Source organism: Orcinus orca, chromosome 8 (genome assembly GCF_937001465.1).
Source record: "Orcinus orca chromosome 8, mOrcOrc1.1, whole genome shotgun sequence".
In the NCBI taxonomy this organism is placed as follows: domain Eukaryota; kingdom Metazoa; phylum Chordata; class Mammalia; order Artiodactyla; family Delphinidae; genus Orcinus; species Orcinus orca.
Window position 1 is genome coordinate 1,317,583 of NC_064566.1, and position 18,238 is coordinate 1,335,820.

General features: G+C 66.5%; 3 protein-coding genes across 4 annotated transcripts in view; all 3 read left to right on the top strand.

Annotated features, from left to right (window-relative positions):
- Positions 1 to 980: 980 nt before the first annotated feature.
- SYT8 (synaptotagmin 8) lies at positions 981 to 5,952 on the top strand. The gene is given in 10 exon segments (XM_004278143.2): positions 981 to 1,074; positions 1,193 to 1,358; positions 1,732 to 1,831; positions 1,956 to 2,123; positions 2,192 to 2,359; positions 2,444 to 2,549; positions 2,644 to 2,777; positions 2,879 to 3,017; positions 3,020 to 4,671; positions 5,249 to 5,952. Coding segments are annotated over 9 exon segments (1,158 nt in total). The 3' UTR covers positions 3,103 to 4,671; positions 5,249 to 5,952.
- Positions 5,950 to 7,043, top strand: TNNI2 (troponin I2, fast skeletal type; the record flags this gene model as incomplete). Its single annotated transcript, XM_033402241.2, has 5 exons — positions 5,950 to 6,009; positions 6,107 to 6,235; positions 6,374 to 6,463; positions 6,562 to 6,738; positions 6,871 to 7,043. Coding segments are annotated over 5 exons (552 nt in total), but the record flags the coding sequence as incomplete, so codon positions are not given.
- Positions 7,044 to 15,103: 8,060 nt separating this feature from the next.
- Positions 15,104 to 18,238, top strand: part of LSP1 (lymphocyte specific protein 1) — a 36,021-nt gene continuing 32,886 nt past the window's right edge. The window contains exon 1 of one of the 2 annotated variants that reach the window (XM_012536126.3): positions 15,104 to 15,254. In XM_012536126.3, coding sequence (XP_012391580.1) covers positions 15,190 to 15,254 — 65 coding nt within the window. In that variant the 5' untranslated portion in view covers positions 15,104 to 15,189. The remainder of the gene's footprint in view (positions 15,255 to 18,238) is intronic. The other variant, XM_049714026.1, reaches the window with a different exon arrangement.

The following is an 18,238-nucleotide window of genomic DNA, read 5'->3' on the forward strand; positions in this document are numbered from 1 at the left end:
GGTGGGCAGGGAGCGCAGAGGGGCAGGAATCGGGCTCCGGTGCCTGGTTATTCCTGGACTGGGGCCCGGGCTTGGTCCTTGTGACCTGGCTGCCCGCGCTCCTGGGAGGAAGGGCGGCTGGGGGAGGCTGAGTCACGGAGACTAGCCGTGGGCCCGGGGTCCCAGCATGCAGGCCGAGCGGGTCCTTGCCAGGCGCGCTCCTCCGGGGGCCCCGGGGTGCAGCGGAGCCGGCCCACCCTCCTTCCCACCCCGAGCAGGCAGGCGGAGCTCTGAAGGGCAGCAGGGCAGGTAGTAGGCAGGAATGTTCTGGCCGCTCCCAGCTACACCCGGCCCTGCCTGCCCCCACCTCACCGTCCTCCCCTGGCGCCAGGAATGCACCTTCAGCCCGGACTGGCTTGCACGGAGTTCCCGCAGGCAGCCGACCCCCACTCCTCAACCCTCCCGTCCCCCATGACCCTAGCAGAGCCCCTACCCCTCAGGGCCTCCATCCCCAGGCTCCCAGTTGCTCCAGGGCCGGGACCCCACATGTAAACACTCTCCACCTATGTCAGTGGCAAACCATGGGGGGCCCGAGGTCGGGGTGGGGGTGCCGGGATGGGACCCCAGCGGCGACCCCCAGGAGGGCCCGGGGCCCAGGGAGAGAGGTCAGGAGGGAGGGGGCTTCCTGGAGGGAGAGGCCCTGCGGGAAGGAGTCGGAGGTCTCCTCCGCGAGGCCTGGCCCGCCTGGCTGGGCTCTAGGGGACGTGGTAGGAGGCCAGGCCTGCAGCAGCTCAGCCCGCACCTTGGCCAAGGCCCAGCGCCCCCCTACCGTCGGTGCCGTTCGGAGCCCTCGCCCTGGCCGCCCCGGGCTGCCTCCTTGCCCAGGCAGACTGAGCTGGCCTCTGCTGGGCAGATGGGACGGTAGGCAGGGGCCCAAGGGGCCACCCTCACAAGTGACCTGGCTGCCCCGGCCGTTTGCTCCAGGCCAGCAGTGAGAGGAGATGAGTCGCCCCCCAGGCCCCCACAGCGCCCGGGCCCCGGCGGGTTCCACGGCTCTCCCCGGGCGCATTCCGGACCTGGTCGCCCAGATCCCCTGTGAGTTTTGGGACCTCTGGAAGGGGAGTGGGGATGGCCTGGCTGGGCGGGGGGCAGCCGCTGTCCATGGATGCCCCTCAGGCCCATCTCTGTGCTCCCCCCCCCCCCCCGCCCCCAGGGCTCCGCTGGGCCCTCATAGCCGCTGCGGTCGTGGCTGGCGTCCTCGTTGTTTCCTGCCTGCTCTGTGCCATCTGCTGCTGCTGCCGCGGCCGCCACAGGAAGGAGCCCAGAGACGAGGAGGCCGTGGGCCTGGGCAGTGCCCGCAGCACCATCAACACGCACCTGGTGAGAAGCGGGCACCCAGCTGGACCAGTGCCGGCAGGCAGCCCAAGGTCCAGGCTCGGGGGCGAGCTCAGCCCCCAGCATGGTCTGGTCTGCCCAGAGCGGAGGCGGGGGGGCGCCTGGCTGGCGAGGCGATGAACAAGGTGAGGGAGGGCATGGGCTGCGAGAGCCACAGCAGTTCTGGAGGAGGGCAGTGGCAGAGAGGTGGACTCGGGGCAGTTTCGGCCGGTCCCGCGGAGCTGAGCTGGGATGTGAGCCCTTCTGGTGCCCTGGCCTGGAAGTTTGACCCATCATGGACCCGCTGCCTGGGACGCCGGGGCTCTGATGGGGGCACGGTCCCAGAGCACCTGTCGCCAGCCCCTGTGATACCACCCGGGTGCAGCCAGATGTGGATAAGGAGGAGCCTGGCCCTGGGGGGCCCCAGCAGTGGGAGTGCCTGCAGCTGTCCGTGGAGTACGACTTTGGAAGCCAGGAGGTGAGGGGCCCCGAGGACGTGCGGGATTTTGGAGGGGCGATGGGGGAAGGGTTGGCACTGGGTGCTGGGTGGTGCGGAGCTGACCAGGAAGGGGGCCCTGGCTGAAACACCCCCTGGCTCCTAGATCAAGGTGGGCCTCAGGCAGGCAGCGGACCTGAGGCCCCGGGGCCCAGGCGGCACGGCGGACCCCTACGCCCGCGTCAGCCTGTCCCCTGAGGCCGGGTGCAGGCACGAGACGAAGGTGCACCGTGGTACCCTCTGCCCCACGTTCGAAGAGACCTGCTCCTTCCACGTGAGTCGGGGCTGGGTGGCCAGGGGCCTGGGCCGGGCAGTGGGGGCCGCTCACACCCCTCCCCGCAGGTCGCCCCCGTGGAGCTGCCCCGGACCGCCCTGCGGGTGCAGGTTCTAGACTACAAGCTCTTCTCCCAGCACGGGCTGCTGGGCGCGCTCAGCCTGCCGCTGGGCACCTTGGATCCGCAGCCCGTCCTGGAGCTCTGGCACCCTCTGGGCCCGCCCAGCACTGCCGAGGTGAGCCTGCTGACCCCCGGGCTCCAGTCCCGCCCTGCCCGGTGTGCCCGGCAGGGAAGCTGAGGCCCTTCTTGCTGCCCGCAGCCCGAGCAGTTGGGGGAGGTGTGCTTCTCGCTCCAGTACGTGCCCGGCTCAGGCCGGCTGACCGTGGTCGTGCTGGAGGCCCGAGGCCTGAGCCCGGTTCTGGCAGGCAAGTGCCGGACCTGCCCCTCCACATGGATGGAGGGAACCCTGTGCTCAGCCCTCAGACCTGGGACGCCCTATGACTCCTTTCACTTGCCCAGAGCCCTACGTGAAGGTCCAGCTTGTGCTGAGCCAGAGGAAGTGGAAGAAGAGAAAGACATCTGCCAGGAAGGGCATGGCCACCCCTTACTTCAACAAGACCTTCACCTTCCTTGTGCCTTTCAGCCAGATCCAGGTGGGCTGCCTGGAGGAGGGGGCGGGTGGAACCTCGCTCAGGGCCAAACTGACGTCTATCTTTCTCCCCCTCCCACTGCACCTCTGCCTGCCTCTACCCAGAGCGTGGCTCTGGTGCTGGCCGTCTGGACCTGGGGCCCTCAGTTCCAGGCCAAGCCCGTGAGCAAGGTTCTGCTGGGCGCCCGGGCCTCTGGTCAACCCCCACAGCACTGGGCAGACATGCTGGCCCATGCCCGTCGGCCCAGCACCGCCTGCAGCCGGCCAGGGAGGTGGACCAGGCCCTGGCCTTGCAGCCCCACCTGCGCCTGCCCTTGCCTGGCTCCTGAAAGCAGCCCCGGCCCTTGGTCTCCCTGGGCTGGGCCACGGGCCCCGTGCAGGCTGCCCTGGGGACCCACCATAATAAACGCCTTCTCCCCCATGGCTGTGCGTCCTTCCCGAGCCCCGTGGACACAGCAGGGTCAGGGGCTCCACCGACATCACCAAGGACAAGGAGAGGGTCTCCTCTCCAGGCTCAGCCAGGCCCTGAGGGCTCTGACCCATGCCTGACCCCTGAGTGAGGGTGAAGGGGCCCTTCCTGGCCCAAGGGGGACGATACTGGGAGATGCGAAGCCCTCCCCATTGGTAGCAGCTGAAGAGTGAGGGATGGGCCCCTGGGGACACAGTGGGCAAGTGGGAGATATCTGGGGGACGGTGACAGTGGACAGAGGGGAACCCAATCCCAGGGACCGCCCCAGCACCCGAGGGGCCCCAAACCCTCCAGATGGTGACTGCAGGGCGTCCCGTTTGCGAGCAGCAGGGGGCAGTAGATGCCTTCAGAAGCCGCCCCAGGCCTTTGGGGGCTCAGCCTGGCCCGGAAAGCAGCTCTAATCCCCGCACATCTGGACGGCTTTAGCTCTCCCTGACCCTCCCCATGGCCCGAGAAGCCGGCAGGGCTGAGGCCATGCACCCCCAGCTCAGAGGGTGCCAAGTCATGGTTATCCGGATGCCTCTGCTGGGTGGGGGCCCGGGCAGGGGGTGCAGGCCTGGACCGGGGTGAGAAGGGCAGTGCCGGGCCTGCCTGGGGCAGCCAGGCGGGCCCCAGGCCCCCTCGGGTCAGGGAGAGGTTCCCAGGGGGGTGGCGCCGAAATCCTGGGTTTGAAGGATGTGTTCCGAGCTGTGCAGGGAGCTGGCCCGCGGGCAGGGCGGCCCAGGCAAGGCTGCACGTCCGTCCAGGCACCCCCCCATCCTGCTCCTGGGTGGGAAGCTGGGATCACGCCCATGGAGGGAAGCCCTGCCCCAGAGACCCTGGCCACTGCCGCAGGCCCCAGAGGCCGTGTTTGGGGGTCCGGCCTTGCCCCGGGCCAGCTTGGGGACAGGAGGACATGGCCAGCTCATGCCCGAGACGCCTGCTGGGTTGGGGGGGGCAATAAGGAGCAGAGTGCGAGGCTGCTGCTGTTCCCCGGGGGGCCCAGAGCCCTGGGGAAGCCGAGGAAAGCAGTGTGGATCCGGATTCAGAACAGGTGGGGCTGGGCCGGAGTGACGCCTTGGCTGACCCCTGAGCTGTGCGCCACGGCTGGCGAGGCCGTCGTCCTGTCCTCAGGCTCCTTGTAAGATACAAGGGAGGCATCTCGAAGTCATCACTGAGCCCTAAATAGACCAACCCAACCTCAGCACCGCCCCGCCCCCCACAACCAAGACTTCTTGGCCTGGATGGCAGCACGAGGCTGGGCCGGGCCAGGCAGCCTGGGCAGGTGGGGAGGTTCCTGTGCCCCCATTGGTCTGAGGAGGGCTCCATGCCCTTTCTGAGCAGGGGCCCAGCCTGGGGGAGGCCATTTATACCCCTCCCCCTGGGCCCACCAGCCCAACTCGCCGCTGCCGGCCTGACCCCACTCCCAGCGCTGCTGTCCGGACGCGAGGTGAGGCCGGCCTGGAGGCCGGGACAGGCACTGCTGGAGCTCGCTTGCAGGAAGACTTCCCGGGGCGGGGGCCTGGGGGCCAGGGCCGCCGCCAGCAGCCTCTCTGGGGGTCTTCCACGGAGCAGGGGGCGAGAGGGAGATGCCTCCGGAGGCAGGCTGGGGTGGCGAAGGGGCCCCGGGCAGCACCCCGACGGCCAGGCCTCACTGCTGGGACACAGGAAGGGGTTTTACGGATTGAGGGACCCCAGGCCCAACTGGCGGGTCGTTTCTTATATGCACTTGGGGCAGAAGCTGAAAGAGCAGAGCTAAAAATAACTGGTCGCTCCCGCGGCACCTGCGATGGCCGGACCGCCCCTCCCTGGGGACAGCTGCAGCGACTCCAGGCCCGCCTGGGACATTTTGGGAACACTTTCCTCTTACTCCTCCCCTCCCCCGGGGAATTCCAAGAAGCGTCCCCCAAGGAGGTGGGGGTTGGGCGGTGCTGCGGGGGGGGTTAGTGTGTGGGGCGAGGCGCTGCACCCCCAGAGCTGGGGTCCTGGGCCGGGGCCCTAACACCCCTCCCCTTTCCCTCCCACAGGCTCTAAGCCCAGGACCTCAAGATGGGCGAGTAAGTGTAGCCCCCCAAGCCCGGTGCCCCTGCTGCCCACCCCACTCCCCACTGGGCGAGGGTCTCTGCATCTCTCCGCCAGGCCACCTCCCGCCCGCCCCCATCACACAGCCCCATGGCAGGGCCCTAACCTCTCTTCTCTCTCCCTCCCCCCACCTGCCCCCCTGGGACAGTGAAGAGGTGAGTACCTGCTTGGGGGTGAAACACGGAGGGGGTGGGACCCCCCAACTCAGGAGAGGGCAGAGGTCGGAGTTCCAAGGCCCAGGGAGGCCGCCCAGCCCTCCCCCTTCTGTGAAAATGCCTCACCGCACCCCCACCTCCCCCAACGGAGACACTGACAAATAGAGGAAGTGGCTGCCTGGTGCCCCAATGCTCCCGGAGCAGGGGAAGTGCGGCTGTGGCCTGCTCACCGGGGACTCACTTCTTCTTTCTGATGGCTGCATCCCCTCCCCCGCCTCCTGGGCCCCGCCAGCATCCCCCTGCCTCAGAAGCACAGCCCCTTCTCCCGACCCCAGTCCTCCCAACCCGAAGGGCCACCGGGGCAAAGGGTCACCGTGCAGCGCCGTGTCCTGGGCCCAGCCTCCCCACCAGGCCCAGGCCCAGCCGCCCCTCGGGCAGGACCCCCTGGCTGGACGGCTGAGCCCCGCCGACCCTGACTCTCCCTCCTGCATCTTCTCCCTGCCCTGCAGAAGCGCAACAGAGCCATCACGGCCCGCAGACAGCACCTGAAGGTAGGTGCGGGCCTGGGGAGGGCCGCCCGGGCGTCTGCAGGCTGGCGTGCCGCAGCCCCTCACCACCGCCTACCCCCCGCCCCTCCAAACCCCCCAGAGCATCATGCTCCAGATCGCGGCCACGGAGCTGGAGAAGGAGGAGAGCCGCCGGGAGACGGAGAAGCAGAGCTACCTGACCGAGCACTGCCCGCCGCTGCACATTCCCGGCTCCATGGCCGAGGTGCAGGTACCCAGCCCCCACCCCGCCCACCCGCCCGCCCAGCATACCTGCCCACCGCCCCGTCTCCCCCTCGGTCCAGAGGGCAAGCAGGGTGGTTAGGGCGGGCGGAGGCCACCCACCCACCCACGGCGCCCGCCCCCCCAGGAGCTCTGCCAACAGCTGCACGCCAAGATCAACGTGGCCGAGGAGGAGAAGTACGACATGGAGGTGAAGGTGCAGAAGAGCACCAAGGAGGTGAGAGGCCGGGGAGGCGGGCACGGTGCGGGGGGCGCCCCGACCGCGAGGTCTCGGCCCCCGCCGCCTCCCGCCCAGCCTTGCTGCCCGCCCCGCAGCTGGAGGACATGAACCAGAAGCTGTTCGACCTGCGAGGCAAGTTCAAGCGGCCCCCGCTGAGAAGGGTGCGCATGTCGGCCGACGCCATGCTCAAGGCGCTGCTGGGCTCCAAGCACAAGGTGTGCATGGACCTCAGGGCCAACCTCAAGCAGGTCAAGAAGGAGGAAACCGAGAAGGTAGGAGGGTCCCCACCGCGCGCCCCGCCTGCCGGGCCGGCTCAGACCCCGGACGGGTCTGCCAGGAGGGGACTGGGAGGGGAAGTGAGGCTGGAGGCGGTGGGCCTGAGCCCTCTCCCGGTGCCCCTGCAGGAGCGGGACCTGCGTGACGTGGGAGACTGGAGGAAGAACATCGAGGAAAAGTCGGGCATGGAGGGCCGCAAGAAGATGTTCGAGTCCGAGTCCTAGGCCGCCGCCGCCCGCTCCCGCCCGAGGCCCTCCGAGCCGGGCTCAGCTCCTGTCAATAAAGGATTCCAATCCCCCGACTGCTCTGCTGTGCTCGGGTCCGGCCCTGCCCCAGCCTCTCTGCCCACGGGCCGCCGTGCGAAGGCCTCTGAGACCGGGGACCCTGGGCTGGGGGTGGAAGAGCCGCACACGGGCTTCGGGGGACTTCGGCTGGGCTGGGAGGGCCACTGCCGGGGCAGGGACCCCACCCGCCCGCCTGCCGCCTGCGGCTGCTTGGTGATGTTGGTGTCAGACCCTGTAAGCTTGGACACAGGTGCCCGGGGCCATGGCAGAGCCAGTTCCCTAGATGACCATTGGTCCATTGTCACTGTCACCATGAAGGTCCCCACAGGGCCCAGAGACCCGGTCCCTGTGGCACAAGTCCAGGCAGGGGCCTCGTGGGCCTGTGTCCCGTGCCCTGTGGGCAGCCCCTTCCTCCCAGGCTGCTCCTCCCCAGACCCCCGCCCCCGCCACCAGGGGGCACGCGGGGCAGTCCTGGATCAGCTGGCCCTCCGGGGAGTCTTGAGCTCATGGGGCAGGGGTACGCCGGGTAGGGTCCGTGCTCCCACTGGAGACTGATGACAGGCCCAGCTGGCCTGACACCGGACCCAGTGAGAGGGCTAGCTTCTCCCTTCTGCACAGCCCCCGGCCCTGGCCCACGCCACACATCAAGGGACGATGTGGCCGACAGGCCCAGACACAAATGTCACAGCAAGGCCGCCGTCAGCCTCCTCTGTGAGGGATGGTGCCGTGGCCCGCCAAGGTCCTGCGCTCAGATCCTTGGTGGGGAGCCCGGGGAGGCCAGGCTGCCGCCACTGATGGAGCGGCCGTCCACCCTGCCCTTGCCCTCAGAGGCCCCAGCGATTGATGTGCCGGGGCCGGAGCCTTGAGCCTCAAGGGACAGACGTCAGCCTGCCCCGCCGGCCTTGGCCAGTGTACCGTTCCCCGGACCCACGGCAGCCCAGGGCTCAGCTCCGTACTGCAAGCAGCTCCCCACAGGCCCTGGCTGGGCTCGTCAGGCCCTCGGGCCCAGGCCTGGTGCCTTGGCTGCCTTTCCCGCTCATGGATGTGGGGTAGAGGGGACCCCTCGACGTTCCAGGCGAGGCTCAGCCCGTGCGGAGTCCAGAGCAGGCAGGGCAGCCAGTGAATTCAAGGAGCGAGTGGGTTTTGGCAGCGAGAGCTGCCGGTGATAGAGGCAGTACCTGCCTCGCACCCGGCAAAGTGAACCGGGCAGCTGCGCAGTGGCCGCGCCCGCCGGGAAAGGGAGCGCGAATCTATGCCCAGGGCCACGGCGGGTGCAGAGATCCCAGGGATGCGGTTCCCACAGGCAGGACCCAACTCGGTCAGATGTGGAAAATGGTCTTCTTTTCAAAAGGCAAGGGAATGTCAAACACAGAAGTCCAGACAGTGATCCCCCGGGGTGGGGGCCAAGCCGGGGACAGGTGGGGTGGAAACACGGAAGCAGAAGTAGGTTTGGGGGATGATGTTGTAATTCTTGGGCAGAACAGTGGATTTATGGGTGCTTGTTCCATTTTCCAATGAATGAGTGAAGTGAAAGAGGGCCGTGAAGAATGAGTGAATGAGTGAAGTGAAAGAGGGCCGTGCAGAGCAAACCAAGGCAGTAAGCACCTGGCCAGCGCCGCTCGGCCTGGCTCCACGCCCCTCTGCGCCCCTCTGCCACTGCCCTTGCTGGGTGACCTCGGTGTCCCTGCAGCCGTGTGGACGTGGGGCTGAATGGAGCAATTCTGGGCAAGTGCATAGCCCAGCACCTTCTAGAAAGATCTCTGCAGGGTGGAGAACGGTGGAGGCTGGCGGTGGGAGAGGGGAGAGGGGCCACTGTCACCTCCTGGGGTGGGTGGAAGGTGGTGGTGGATGGAGAGAGATTCGAGAGGCGGAGCCCCCAGGACTTGGTGGACGAGGGAGAAGGGGCACCCAGGCCTGTGCTGAAGGGGAGAGGGCGGAGGGCTGTTCTCCAGGACAGGAGCCTGGGGCAGGTGAGGGGCTGGCTTTGGGCTGAGACTTTGGGGGGCTGGGGAATGTGGCAGTTCCCAGGCACAAACAGCTGGGTGCAGGGGTCCGGGCTGGAGATGGGGTCTGGGCGTCCTCAGACGTGAGTACTGGGTGACATCCCTGACAATGGACGGAGCGAGACAGCAACCCCTGGAGGGCGCGAGCTGGACGCAGGGCAGCAGAAGGAGGGCAGCAAAGGTGCAGGGGACACGGCCCGCTCCGTGGGTGATGCTGGAGGTCAGGGAGGGAACGCAGACACAGGAAGCCCCGGGGCACGTGGCTCGGCTGGACAGCGGTGGCAGGCGACGCTGGCGGGCATGCTCCTGCGTGGTGCGGGGCATATGCGGGACTGTGCCCTCAGCTCTCCCCCCGGCCTGCCCCTGTGAGTGCGCCCGGGCCCCCGGGCCTTGGTCCCTACACTGTCCTCCAGGAAGGGACCAGGTCTCCGGGAGGAATGGCTGACCACAGGGACAGCCGGTGCACAGAGAGCCTGCACCCTCTCGGTGAGCCAGAAAGGAAGTGGGCAGAACAAACAAAAAACAAAGTCACCGAGGGGAGCCGGTCACAAGGACACAGACTGGCCGGTGAGACGACCGTGGTGTTTCACATCTGCTAGACTGAGGTTGGTGTCTGCACTGTGGTCAGGGGAGAGGGCGGCTCCAGTTTCAGAAAACAGGCCACGAGGGCCTTAGGAGTAGAGGAGGGGAGAGAGTGAGAGGCAGCGACAGCAGGTGACGGAGTTAAAGATGCTCTTTGCGTTCATCTTGAAACTTTTCTGTCAGTTTGAAATCATTTCCCCAGATTAAACTTTTCTTTAAACGTCAAAACAAGAACACTTTTTAAAAAAAATTAATTAAACTTTGGCTGCGTTGGGTCTTTGTTGCTGTGCACGGGCTTTCTCTAGTTGTTTTGAGCGGGGGCTACTCTTCGATGCGGTGCGCAGGCTTCTCATTGCGGTGGCTTCTCGTGTTGTAGAGCACGGGCTCTAGGCGCACGGGCTTCAGTAGTTGTGGCTCGCGGGCTCTAGAGCGCAGGCTCAGTAGTTGTGGCGCACGGGCTTAGTTGCTCCACGGCATGTGGGATCTTCCTGGACCAGGGCTCGAACCCGTGTCCCCTGCATTGGCAGGTGGATTCTTAACCACTGCGCCACTAGGGAAGCCCCTAAACAAGAACACTCTTAAGCAACCGCAAAATAGATGAAGCAAAATCAACAAAGATGAATCGCCCAGACTTCTGAAGATGGAGATGTGGGCGGACGAGCCCAGAAAGCTTCGGAGACCGGGCGGGGCCCGTGGGCTGATGACAGGGCAGCGGGCTTGATGGACGTGGGAGACCCAGACAGGGGTCTCGGGAGGGCTCTGCACACGCCCTTCTTCAGCAGGTTGGGTGAGTGCAGTGGGCCAGAGAGACAGGGCAGGGTGGGCGGTGCCAGCCTGGGGGGGGGGGTTGGGCGGAGCCGAGGGTCCACTTGGAAGTGGGTGGAGCCGTAAGGACTAGTATGGGTTGCGGTCCCCCTGGGTTTCCTGCACCTGTGGGACAGGCCTCCCCTCCCCCCTCACCTGTACCCCCACCTGGCCAGGGGGAAGCCAGCGTGGCCTGGAGGACACAGAGCTTCTCCGTGGGCATCCACCTGCAGGGCTTCATGGCGCCCCACCCTCTCTCCAGCTTCGCCCGTGACCACCTGTCCACACCTGTCCCCTTTGGTCCCCAAGCACCAGCTCCATCCAGGCCCAGATCTGCTCCCTCTGCCCCTTAACCAGCAAGCCACAGGCCTCGCTGTCACCCTCCTCCTCACAGCAGCTGGACCTTGGTTTACCTGACAACAAAATGGGTGTGCATGTGAGTATACCCGGCTCACAGGATGGACAGGTGAGGAGGGAGCTCTGGCCCCTTCTGGGAGTCCTCCAGCTGCCCCCAACCTCTCTGCCATGCCACACCCGCCTCAGCGCCAGTTCTGGAAGCGTCTCCTGGGCTCTCCCTCGGCTGCCCCCTCCCCACCTCCTCAAAGAAGCCTTCTGTGAGCCCTCAGCCCCGAGAGCCTGGCACATGGTCCAGGCCATGGTAACCCTGTGTAGAGGGCAGGTAGCCCTCAGGTGGGGCAGGAGTTTGCGTGCCCACTGTCCACGTTGGGTCCCAGGGCTCCTCTCACATCTGGCCCTACCTCCTGACCACCCCCATCACCAAAGTCCTTGCTGGACTCCCAGCTTTCATCTTCTGTCGTCCTTGGTGGGGGGGGTGGTGCCCGTAGGAAGACCCTTTGGACAGCTTCTCCCTGCTGTGCCCACGGGGGTCATCGTGGACCCTCCACCTGGGCCCCCTCCTCATGGTTTCTCCTGCTTCCGGAGCCCACTCCCTGACTCCCTGGGGAATTTCTGGCAATTCCAGGCTCACTGCAGCTGCCCGCTTCCAGGGAGACCCGGCCCGTGCGGGGGGTCTCAGCCGCGCCCCTCTGCCTGACCCCCAGACCCCATCAGGTGACACGAGTGTGCACAGACACCTTTATCTGCTCCCCTGTCTCTTCCGCTGTCCCTGTCCCCGGTGGCTCCTGTAACCCACCTGCCGCCCCGGACTCTCACCTTACCTCGTCTCAGTGAATCTGCTCAGCACAGCCACTCCTGTCTGCCTGTCCTCGTCCTCCCGGGCCTCCCTCCGACCTGTCTGTCCCCCGCCCACCCCGCAGACTCCCTGCCCTGTCCCTGTCTGTCCCCAGGCACCTCCGGCTCCAGGACCCAGCTTGCCTGATGGGGAGCGTGGAGGGAGCTGCACCAGCAAACCCTGCAGCTCCCCCCCAGGGCACACACGCAGCACGTGTGCACACGCGCACTGGCTGACCGGCCTGGGAAGCCTGAGCGCAGGAATGAGGGCCAAGCCCCAGCGGGAGACCCTGGGCCTCCCTGCAGCCTGCGGACCCGCTGGCCGTCTCCCTCCCCGCGTCTCTGCTCTCTGCCCACACCCACACGAACGGCCCTGGCCACCTCTGCTTGGGTTTCCACAGCACCTCAGCCCCGGGCGTCCGTGTCCTCATCCTCTCGTGCCCCTGACCTTCTTCTGCTTCGCACCTGTGCTTAGTGATGGCGCCCCGGCTGGACCCCTAGCACTTCTGGGCACCCCATCTTCTCGCTCCCTGGCCTCTGTACCTCGTGGTGGCAGGAGCTGGCTGGCTGCCCACCACACTGCCCACCTTTTCCTACTGGGCACACACTTTGAGGACAGATGAGGCCATAGACCCACCCCCCAGCCTCCCTCATGGTCTCCCCGCCCCTCCCCTGCCAGCTGGGACTCTGAGGTCCTCGGAGGGAGGAGCCTGGGGTCACAGCACGAATGTGGACCACCTTCCCGCCCACCGTGGCCTGGACTGGGCTGGTGCTAAGCCCCCGAGGTGTAAGATTGTTTGTTACAACAGCTTCTTCCTTCCCTGACTAGCACATCCCTGTATCAGTGTCCGGGGCACCCATAAAACAGCACCACAGCCGGGGCGGCTCTAACAGCAGCGTTCACTGTCCCCAGTCCTGAGGCTGGAATTCCAGATCCAGGTGTGGGCAGGGCTGTTTCCTCCTGAGGCCTCTCTCCTCGGCGTGTAGACGGCCGTCTCCTCCCTGTGTCCTGTGTCTGTGTCCTGACCTCGTCTTCCTATAAGGACCCCAGTCCTGTGGGACTAGGGCCCCACCCTGGTGACCTCATGTAACCTGATCATCTGCAAAGACCTTATTTTGTAATAAGCTCACGGGTCCTGGGGGTCAGGACCGGAACATGTGAAATTTTAGGGGCCACAATTCAGCTCACAGACCTCCCAGGCCCCCTCTCTCTCCAGTCGCACCCCCCACCCTGGTGTTTTCAGAGCCTCAACATTTCTCTCCTGGATCAAGACGCCCTTCTCCTCATCCATCCTGCTTCTCCCACTGTCCCCCCTCCAACCCACGGAGCCCCCAGTGGGCTCCTAAACGGTGCTCCTGTGGCCTCTGCCACCCCTCGGCCCTGGAAGGCCACTTTCCGACCCTCGGCGACATGCCCTCCTCCCACTGGCAGCCGGCCTCAGACCCGTGCTGGCCGACTTGTGCCCTCAGCGCTCCAGATAGACCAGACTGACCACTTCTCCCATCCCATCCCCAGCATCTAGTCACCCAGTGTCACTTTGTCACTTGAGCGTGTGGTCCTGACACTGGTCTCCCTGGGGACCCGTCCCACCTGGGCCTTGGAGGCCACCTGGTCCATGGACCCAGCCGCCCCTGGACGTTCCTCCTTGATGTCCCACAGGCAAGGCAGAGTCAGTGCGTCCCGTGTCTCTCTGTCCCCGTCTGCCTCGCCCAGACCTCCTCGGGGTCTGGGCTCAGCATCTCCGGGGCCAGAAGCCTGCCTGGCGCCCACCCCACCCTCCTGCAGAGCCTGTTGCGTCCAGGCTTCGGACTAGCTCGCTGTTTGCCTCCGTCATTCACTGTGTCGCTGGACACTGCACCGGGCTTGGGAGTGAGAGGGGGGACTACGAGGGGTCTCTGCCCTCCCAACAGCCCCTCTAGTTTGAGTGAACGATGCCAATGGAACAGATGATGGCGTGTCTGCTTCTTGGGTGGACTCTTAGTTCTTCCGAGGAAGTCCGGCTCTGCTTAACCTGCCAGCAGGGCACAAAGGCCCCCAAACCTGGACACTGGGTCCCCAGGGATGCCTCTTGCTGACCTTGGAGGGAGGAGTGAGAAGGGCGGGTCCAGGGCGCTTTTGTTTGAAGGTGTGAGAGCTTCTAGCTACACACACACAAATGGGATCAGTGGGGGCGCAGAGGCTGGAGGGACGGGAAGAGGCCCTGGGATCTGGAGAGGAGCCGAGTGCTGGGGGGAGCAGAGCCTCAGAGCTGGAGCTTGAGAGGGGAGGGGACGGGGCCCGGATGGCAAGACGGGAGATGAGGGCAAGGGGGGAGGCCTGGATGACCATGGAGGGCCCCCAGATCACCAGAGCATCCTCGGGCATGGCCGCCATGCGCTCCCACCTCCCACGCGTGGAGAACGGCGTGTCTCCCGCTCTTAGGCCCCAGGAAGTGTCGGATGGGGCGGCTCCAACGTCTCCCAGTCTTGGAGGTGCCACGGGAGCTCCTCCTGGGCTCTGAGGGAGAACCTGCTCTGGGCCCCTCCCCCAGCCTCTGGTGGTTTCCTGGGGACCTTTGGTTTGTAGACGCGCCACCCCCATCTCGCTTTCGTCTTCACGTGGCGTCTCCCGGTGGGCAAGCCTGCCTGCAAATTTCCCCTTTTTATGAGGACGCCAGCCACCTTGGGTGAGGACCCACCCTAAGGACCTCATCCTAACTGATTATATCTGCAATGACCCTATTTCCAAATAAAGTCCCATTCTGAGGTGCTGGCCATGAGGACTCCAACCTATGAATTTGGCGGACACAGTTCAGCCCTTAACAGGAGGGATGAGTCGTTTCTGGGCCTTCGAGGGTGGGGATGGGCAGAGCGGAGAGAGGGCATGCTTTGGAGGACCCCGGGGTCTGGTGAATGCTTGGCAGGCGAGGGCCAGTTCCGAGCCCCCTGAGCGCAGGAGGTGGCAGAGTCCAGGGGCAGCAGAGAGACTGGGGACCCCAACAGTTCAGGAAAGTAAAGAAAACGGCAAGAGAAGACGTGGGGCCTGCAGACGGGGCAGCTCATGCTGGGCCCCAGAAATCGCCTGGAGAGCACAGACCAGTGAGGGGTGAGCCAGGCGATGGCCCGAGGCTCTGGGGTAAGTGTCCGAGCTCTGGGCACACACCCAGAGCATCTCCCTCCAGAGAGGTCACCATGCCTAACGTGGAGGCTCGGGGACCAGGACGGCGCCCTGTGCTTGGGGCCACCAGCCACGCACAGGCGGGCTTCGGGGCCAGGGCTGCCGGGGGCCCAGGGAGTCCCAGCCCCTGCACCCCTGCACCCACGTCTGCCTCCACCCGGTCCCTCTGTGCCCTCCAGGCCCCTGCAACTTGCTTAACGTTTCCTGACGGCTGTTTTTTTTTTCTCCTCTCCTCTTACAGCAACAGATTAAAAAACAACACCCCAACCCAAGCTCCGATATGCTCCAAACCTCAACCTGCCGCCAGAAGGGGGAAGTGAAACCCGGCTGGGGGTGAGGGGAGGCTCCGGGGCAGCCGCCCCAGGAAGCGCTGAGAGCTGCAGCACACACGCACAGCAGGGACCAGCCAGAAGCCAGCCCCAGCCCATGGCCATGGAGGAAGCTCCCAGCCACCCTGGCTCCGAGGAGCTGCTGGTGGAGGAAGGCACAGGGTAAGGCCCGGGCCGGGCCGCGTGAGTGCTGTGCGCCCAAGAAACCTTGCCCGGTACACGTTGCCGGTGGGGGGCGGGGGGGGATGCTTAACTCGGAGGTCAATGGCACCCTTGGGGCTCAGGGGAGGCACACAGGCTGCAGGGGACCCCGTCTCACCCAGGGCAGGAAGACGCCTCTTCTGTCTGCCTCTGCAGCTGGGCTTCACTGGGAGAGTCTGGGTTCCCCACCAGCTAGTGGGATGCTGACCCAGGACCAGGAAGCCTGGACGCCTGGTACAGGTCCAGGATACAGCCTGGACACCCGGGGAAGAAACCAGGCCGCGGGCGGGCAGTGCCGAAGCCGTGTGGGCAGGAGGTGGGGAGGCCCCAGGCCCGGAAGCCTGGCCTCGGGATCCTCAAAGCCTGTGCCGGAGGCCTGGCCGGGCCCCCTGCCCCAGGCTGCCCCCTCCCGGTGCTGTTGGAGGCCGAGGTTGCCGCAGGTTCTGAGCGCCAGGCAGGTGCCGTTGGTCGGTGGTGGGATGTGAGGGGACACGAGCCGAGGCTGTGCGGCTTGCCAGCGAGAAGGCCCAGACGTGTGGCCGCAGCCAGAGCTGGGCAGAGGAGCTATGTGACCCAGGCTCCCTCAGGAGGCGCACTCCCTGCGGCCCCCCACCCCCACCCGGGCCTGTGCAGGGGCAGAGGAGGAGGGTCCCTGGCTGGGGGAGGGCTGCTGAGGGCAGGCATCCACGCTGAGCCACACCGTGGGGGTCCGACTGCCCCAGGGGGCAGGTGCCAGAGAGATGGGAGTGGTCAGGGCTTCGGGAGGGACACGTGTTCTGACAGTCAGGGGTGGGAGCTGTGTGGAGAGAGACCACCAGCCCAGGAGGAAGGGGGCAGGGGCTGCGGCTTCTGCCCCCGCGAGCCGAAGGGAAGGAGCAGGGGCTCCAGGCTGGGGGACACGAGCAGCCACAGCACGGGGCTGGAGCCGCCCAGGGCCGGCCCCCGCTTGCCCCAGAGCTGCTGCTGGCGGAGGGGGTCCCACTAGGACCCCCGCTGAGCCCCCGAAGGCAGGGCTCCCCACAGCCTCAGGGTTGACTTGCAAAGTGGATCCAAGCCCAGCTCTTCTGCGTGATTCTGTGATGCTGCCTCTATCGATAACGAGAGGACAGAAATGTGTGCAGGGCGTGCGTGCGTGCGTGTGTGTGTGTGTGTGCGTGCGTGCGTGTGTGTGGAGGAAGACTGTCTTCTCCATGCTGAATACCACGGGGACCTGGTGCGGGGGCTTCAGGGGGCCGAGCCCTGGGGGAGTGGAGAGGCTGGGCAGCTGGGATCCGGCGGGGGGCTGTTGTTGTGGGGGAAGGGCATGCTAGACGGGACCCATTGCTCGCTTGCCGCCAAGGAGGGGAGGGGGGCACGGCCCAGGCTCTGTGCCCTGAAGACAGCCCCATCCTTCTAGGGAGGCAGGTCGCTCCACACACAGCAGGTGACTGGGGAACAGCTGTGTCCCCGCTCAGAAACGGCTCCGTATGTCAGCGCTGTCCGGCCCTGGGCGCCTCCAGCCACCTCATGCCCATAGAAGGGCACGGCTTGAGCGGCCTGGCAGGGCCTGGCCCTCCTTGGCCCCCTCCTTGACCCCCTTCCCAGCTGTCGTGCATGCCGAGGAGAGGGAGGCGGCGGTGGAGGGCACGGCCGCCAGCCCAGGTCGCGGCGGCGCGCTGGTGCCTGTCCCCGGGCCTCGGGCTGCACCTGTGCGGGGTCCATCGGGGGCTCGGTTGGAGAACCGGCTGGACGCACCCCCAGGCCCTTGGAGCCTGGGCGCCCCAGCGACATCACCCCCACGGGGGTGGGTGTGCCGCTGACATTTCAGAGTGAAACTGAGACCCAGGGTGGGTGGGGTTCTCGTTTCACAAGGTGACTAAGGGAAGCAGGGATTTTCCTGTCCGAGGTGAGGGAGAAAGTCCCCGACGCCTAGGCAGGGGACTGAGGCTGGGAAGCCCCGCCCAGGGGCCCCCAGGACAGCCAGGGTCTGCTGGGGTCGGAGCCGAGCAGGTGAGACCTGCCCCCCTGCCCCCCTGCCCCCCATGTGCTGCCCATGGGGGCTTTCAGGTCTGTGGATCCAGGGCAGGCCGTGCCCCTCCAACTGGCCAACTTGGGCCATCCCCTCAGACTGCCCCAGACCCCTCGGGGGCCCCATGTGCACCCCAACCCTCCCCAAGGCCGGACGGAACCACGCTGGGCCCTTCCCCTGTCTGCACCCAGGCAGGACTCCTGCTGCCGCCGGGAGATAGGCTTGTAAGCCCCCTGGGCCGCCCCCTGCCGCAGCCCAGCCCCTCCCTGGTTGGCCCGGATGACAGGGTGGTCTCCAGGCCCCTGCCCCTGCCACGTGCTCTTTCTCTGAAAAGCCATCAGGCCACGTTTTCCCATGCGTGGAACCACTCACCATGGAGCGCTGAAAATCCGTGCCCCAGGGCGGCCACTGCAGCCTGCCCTGGCCACCCTGACCTCACCTCCCCCGCCACCTGGCCTTCCCAGCTCGACCCAGCTCTGGAAGGTGCCGGTATCATCGCAGACTTTGCACAGGCCCTTCCTCAACCTACCTGGCCGCCCCACCCCCTCTGCAGACTTCCCTCCCCTCCCCCGGGGTGGTCGCTACCCCAGGCTCCCTTCGCATCTGCCACTGCCCGTGGTGGGGGCCGGCGTGGAGCATGGTCTGTCCTCTCCAGCACCCGCCCCGGGTAGGCTGGGCTGCTCTGGCCCTGGATGACCCTGAGTGGGGCGGGATGGGGGGAGCAGGTGTCTCCCTGCCCCAATCGCTGCCTGTCGCTGCCTCAATCACTCCTCTGTGTGCTGAACTAAGGGGGCAGGCAGGGTGGGGACAACTTGCAGGGCCACCCTGGGCAGGGTCCCTTTCCCGGCCATCTGTCCCTGCAGACCCTCTCGGCCTTGCCCTCTGGGCTGCAGGGTCTTCAGGAGAGAGGCCACAGGTCCCCACGGGGCTGCGGGCA